At 36.3% G+C, this 6,038-nt stretch overlaps 1 protein-coding gene across 1 annotated transcript; it reads right to left on the reverse strand.

Moving 5' to 3' along the window:
* Positions 1-238: 238 nt before the first annotated feature.
* On the reverse strand, positions 239-1,136 carry LOC114245645 (uncharacterized). The gene has a single exon (XM_028177885.2). It carries the CDS (start codon positions 1,112-1,114, stop codon positions 392-394), a length of 723 nt encoding a protein of 240 aa, XP_028033686.2. The 5' UTR covers positions 1,115-1,136; the 3' UTR covers positions 239-391.
* Positions 1,137-6,038: the final 4,902 nt, after the last annotated feature.

A 6,038-nucleotide genomic window follows, 5' to 3' on the forward strand; every position in this document is an offset into this window, starting at 1 on the left:
TGGCTATGCCACCTACCTCTGTCAATTGGACTTAAACCACTTTCATAATCGATGATTATGCAATTTCATTTACCGACTGATTTGAAGTTGTACAAAACATGGGATTTTTTTGAGAAATTAAACACGGACTAGTTATATATAAAAAAATTACATTAAATTGAGCATGAATTACGTGATAGCTCATTTTTCTCAAAAATGGACTTACACCACTTTCAAAATAAACGGTCCATTTCATGTATTTTTTGTTTGTTCTTATTTTAATGGGAAATCAAACGAGTTTTTTTTTTATAAATGAAATCATATAATTTATTATCATTTAAAATATTTTGCAGTCAAGGCATTTAAATAGTTGTATTAAAAAAAAGAGAAAAATGCTTAAAATATTATTATCCTAATCGTGAGCCTTAGGTTTCATTTTTGGCGGTTTTATAATATTCCCTATGCTTTTCCTTCTCATCAGCATTGACTTCTTTTTGGCGGGAGTTTGCGCGTCTTTGGACGATTTTGTTTTTTTTTTTTTCGGCGCGTCCGCGGCCTCTCCGGCCGCCATTTTGTCTTTTGACGATTTTTTCGTGTTCGCTTTCGTGATTTTCAATTGATTCTCATCCGTCTTCTTGCTTCTCGGTTTCACGATTTTCTCTTTCGGAGCGACCGGCTTCTGTTTGTTATCCTCGGGGATCGGTTTATTTTTTACTGCCTCCTTTTTCTTTTTAATGGCGTCCTTTTTTTCTTTGACTGCTTTATCGTTTTCATTCTGCATTAGCGGGCCTTGCTTCTTCTTTTCTTTGATGGGAGCTAATTTGAACGAGCCAGCGGCTCCTACTCCTTTCGTCTGAACGATAGCGCCGTCGATAACGCCGTTCTTAATTTGCTTCTTAATTAGATAGTTAATTTTTTCAGCGTCAACTCTGTACTTTTCGGTGATATACTTCTTGATGGCGTATAACGAAACGCCTTTTCTGGTCTTCAGTTCGCCGAGAGCCTCGTGGATCATGTCTTTTGTTCTTTTCTTCTCGATCAAGACTTCTGCGGTTTGGATAGTTTGTTTTTTCTTCTTTGCTGTCGCTTTAGGCAAAGGCGTTTCAGATTCAGCGTCCGATTCGTCAGACTCCATTTCGGTTGTGTGAAAGTTCTTTCGCTACGGTAGCCGCTAAGTAAGCGCGTTTGGTTACTTTAAAGAGATCATTGCGTGCGGAGTACCCTCATTCCGATGATATTAGTCTGATGGCGGGTACGTCTAGAAGTTGTTTTGAAACATCAAGTTAAGACTATTGGTCGCCCAGTAATCGACATTCGACTATAATTATGATTTAAATTATAAGTTTGAACATTATTATGGTTCTATTGTTAAAGACTATTAAAATTTATGCTTCTATAATCACAGTTTTCGTCAAGACTACACTATAGACAAATAATATTAAAGACAAACAAGATTAATCTATTCGCAATTTGATCACAGACTTACAATAAACAAAAGAGAATAATTATGTGCTTGCGTGATCTTTTTTTTATTAATTTAATGTTTTTTTTTTTTTTTTTTTTTTATTGCCCTTGTAGGCAGACGAGCATACGGCCCACCTGATGGTGAGTGGTTACCGTCGCCCATGGACTTCACCAATGCCAGGGGCAGAGCCAAGCCGCTGCCTACCTACATATATAATTTTGTTAGTGACCGTGTAATATGTATAAAAAATATGGATTCGTAAATAAAATGGAAAAAAGGAACAGTAGGTAATAAGTCTAAATAAGGGCGCTAAAAATCTATGGTGCCACGGACGCCAGTTAAAATCGCTACGCCACTTCATCTACAATCACCTCAGCATCGCCTCTGGTTGTCCAGACAATGCCTCAGACATTAACTCTGTCAATGCTTACAAATACATAAAGTGTATGCAAATAAACAAACCCTCAAACATATAAATTTATTTTATTTATGTGTGTAATTGTGTATATAGTCTGATATATTATGTATTAGTGTTTTTTTATTTTTATTATTGTTAATTTTTTTTAACGGCTTAGATGGGTGGACGAGCTCACAGCCCAGCCTTGTGTTAAGTGGTTACTGGAGCCCATCGACATCTACAACGTAAATGCGCCACCCACCTTGAGATATAAGTTGTAAGGTCTCAGTATAGTTACAACGGCTGCCCCGCCCTTCAAACCGAAACGCATTACTGCTTCACGGCAGAAATAGGCAGGGCGGTGGTACCTACCCGTGCGGACTCACAAGAAGTCCTACCACCAGTAATTACGCAAATTATAATTTTGCGGGTTTCACTTTTATTACACGATGTTATTCCTTCACCGTGGAAGTCAATCGTGAACATTTGTTGAGTACGTATTTCATTAGATAAATTGGTACCCGCCTGAGATTCGAACACCGGTGCATCGCTTCAACACGAATGCACCGGACGTCTTATCCTTTAGGCCACGACGACTTCAATTGTGTATTGTATCAATAAGTAAATTATTTAATATTAATTAGATTGTACTCTTCTATCCACTCATGTAAAGCTTTCCTTCTTTAAGAACGGTTAACTGGTAGATAACTCAATTGTTGAGTTAAGCTTGCCATTTTTATATCTTATCGCAATTACCTACTGTATTATATTAACTGTCTGTACAATAAAGAATAAAGAATAAATTGTAGGTATGTGAATAAACAAACCTTTTTTGTTTGTTTTTGCTTTAATCAATATTAGTTTTCTTGTTGTTAATACTGTTTGTCGTGTCCACGACACTGTCGTTGACAGCCTAGTCGGTGCACGCGATCGGATCTATACGGATCGCCATCGATATGCAAAAAAATCTTTATGTCAATTAGTTATTAGGTTATCTTTTGAATGTGAATCGACGTCACCCGTCCTTATCGGCGAAATATCAGCATATCGACTGCCCCACCCTCCGAAATGGAAGGCATTCTTGATAAGCAAATAAAAATATAAGCAGGATGCTGGTTCCAGGTCGCGTGGGGACTACAATCCACCTTACAATTAGTGAATCCTATGATGTTTATCTACGCGATCACAGACTTAATTGAAGAATAGGTAGGTATAGGTATAATTAAATTTAATAAAAATTTCAATATGTCATTTTTTACTGGTGGTAAGACCTCTTGTGAGTCAGCGCGGGTAGGTACCACCACACTGCCTATTTCTGCCGTGAAGCAGTAATGCGTTGCGGTCTGAAGGGTGGGGCAGCCGTTGTAACTATACTGAGACCTTAGAACTCATTTCTCAAGGTGGGTGGCGCATTTGCGTTGTAGATGTCTATATGCTCCGGTATCCACTTAACACCAGGTGGGTTGTGAGTTCGTCCACCTATCTCTGTCTCTTCGATCGGTCCCTCACTGCTGAGGGTTCCGTCAACCAGCTGTCTCCATCGATCCCGTTCTGTAGCCTGGTGGAGTGCGTCGCTGACAGGTATCCCCAGTTCCTCCGCTATTTGGTACGACCATCATTCAGGACCTCTACCCCTAGGTCTTTTTCCCTCTATTTTACCGGTCACCACAAGGCGTTCCAAATTGCTGGTATCCCTGCGTGTAACATGACCAAAATACTGCAATATTCTTTGTAGGCAGGTTGTGGATAGAGGTTGAGTCTTTTCTATTTTTAACTGCCTGAGAATAGAGATGTTGGGGTCACCAATAGAGATGTTGTCGTCACCTATATAAGCAATAAAAAAAAACTGTAGTGCGAGCTAGCGTTGGCTTCGCGTCTCCAAACCCGACTGGATTAAGTGTCGGCTCTCTGACCGTATTTATAGAAAAAAATAGTCGCGCAACGATTAAGTTTTATGACTACCCGCGTTTAAGATATATCATTGTCTCATCGAATGTCAGAGGATTGTAAGACGCAATCTAAATATATCTAAAACATTTGTAATGTAAAAGCTATTTATTCGCGGAGTATAATTGGACGCTTGAAAGGCAAACGTGACTAAGCGACAATGCGTGAACTTTACAGTAGACTAATTTAAAGTTGAAATACCCGAAAACAAAATTAATTTTAACGAATCTAGCTGTAGTAGAATCTAGCTAGTAGCTGTAGGATTGAAATGATTTTAATAGACCTAGAAATATATATTTTTTGCGCATCGAATATGGTTATTGCCTATCATTTATGTACAAATCAGTTATTGTCGTTTACTCATGTTTGCCTTTCAAGCGTCGACATGTTCCGTAAATATGCCGCGAATGTGGAATGGTAATTTACATATATGGGATTATAGATATGTTTGTAGGTGACAAAATAAGAACATACTTTAAGCTTGGTTGCAATCTATACTTCTATACTAATATTATAAAGAGGAAATGTTTGTTTGTTTGTATTGAACAGGCTCCGAAACTACTGAACCGATTTGAAAAATTCTTTCACTGTTTGGAAGCTACACTATTCCCGAGTGACATAGGCTATAATCTTTTTTGAAAAAAAAAAATAGGCATCCTTACTAAAACTCCAATAATGTAACCCGAGGTGTTAAAAAATTACCTAAAATATTCTTTACATCGCGTGCCCTGCGAAAACGATTGATGATAGAATAAAATAATGTACCTACTACGACTTTGTAGAACATATTATTATTTACAAAAAGTGTCGCGACAGCATATTATGTCTAACTATTATAGTTATGCCGCAATAAGTGTTCTTTTATTTAAAAAAATAAAACAACGTCAAATATCGTTGAAATTTTTATTAAAGACCCGAGCGGAGCCGGAGCTGGCCCCTTGTAAGGTCTATTTTAGTTTTTTATAAGTCCATTTGGCGATGCGTTTACAAAAGATAGGTATTCGGTTGGATACTTACACATTGAAATCCTTTACCTATTATATCCTAATCCTTTATATCAATCGTTACATCGGTACATACACATTGTAATCCATTATATCAAAGTGTAAGTAACGATGTAACAATTAGATCCGCGAATAAAGTAATCTTTAGCTGCTAATATAAGAATTGGGTCAGATTTGTTTTTAATCCGCGTGTAATGAAAATGTCAAATTAGGAAGCGCAATTATGGAGTTTTAACTGAACTAGAGGTCCCGCAGTAGTCGAAATTCGACTATAATTAATTGAAATTATAAATTTCAACATTATTATGGTCCTATTGTTACAGATTTCGCCAAGACTACACTATAGACAAATACTCGTAATATGAAAGATAAACAATACTAACCTATTCTCAATTTGACTACAGGCTTTAAGCAATAACAAAAGTTTGACAATAAACAAAGAGTATAATAATATGTATGTGTGTCAAATATATGATCGTGTGTGTAATGTTTTCTTTATTGATTTAATGTATCTTTTATGCATTATTTTCAAAAAATATTAGCTTTGTGCACTTCTTCTCTATACTCTCTATAAGTGTGGAAATTTTCATACTCCTCCGTCCGCGCAATTTTCGTAAAAAAGGATACAAAGTTTTTCCTTCAGGTATTAATTTAAAGATACTTTTTAAATGACTTAAAAAAAGGAGGAGGTTCTCAATTGGACTGTATGTTTTTTTATGTTTGTTACCTCATAACTTTGGACTGGATGAATCGATTTTGATGATTCTTCTACATGGTATCCCATTACCATTACATTCTAGTCCAGTTCTGATAATTCATGAGCCAATCATATAAGTTTTAAATTTGCATTAAGTACGTGCGCGACAAATAGATAATTAACTCAATAACTCGATATCACGCCAACCGATTTTGATGATTATTGTTCTTCGTTTTTTTTTTTTTTTTTTTTGTTTTTTTTTTTTTTTTTTTGCCATTGTAGACAGACGTAGACGAGCATACGGCCCACCTGATGATGAGTGGTTACCGTCGCCCATGGACTTCAGCAATTTCAATTATATTCATTTGTTTTGGAATATTTTTTTTTTTTATTTGAAGTCGGTTTTTGTTAAAGCACGTCTATTTACAATTAGGCATGTACAGTTCAGAGAGTTTGTAATGCGACATTTCTTAACGAAACTTTCCTATAAATGCTGTTCAAATTTTTTTTCCTGGCATCCCAAATCGATTTTGATAGTTTTGATCCATT

Source organism: Bombyx mandarina, chromosome 02, assembly GCF_030267445.1.
Source record: "Bombyx mandarina strain Sakado chromosome 02, ASM3026744v2".
Lineage (NCBI taxonomy): Eukaryota > Metazoa > Arthropoda > Insecta > Lepidoptera > Bombycidae > Bombyx > Bombyx mandarina.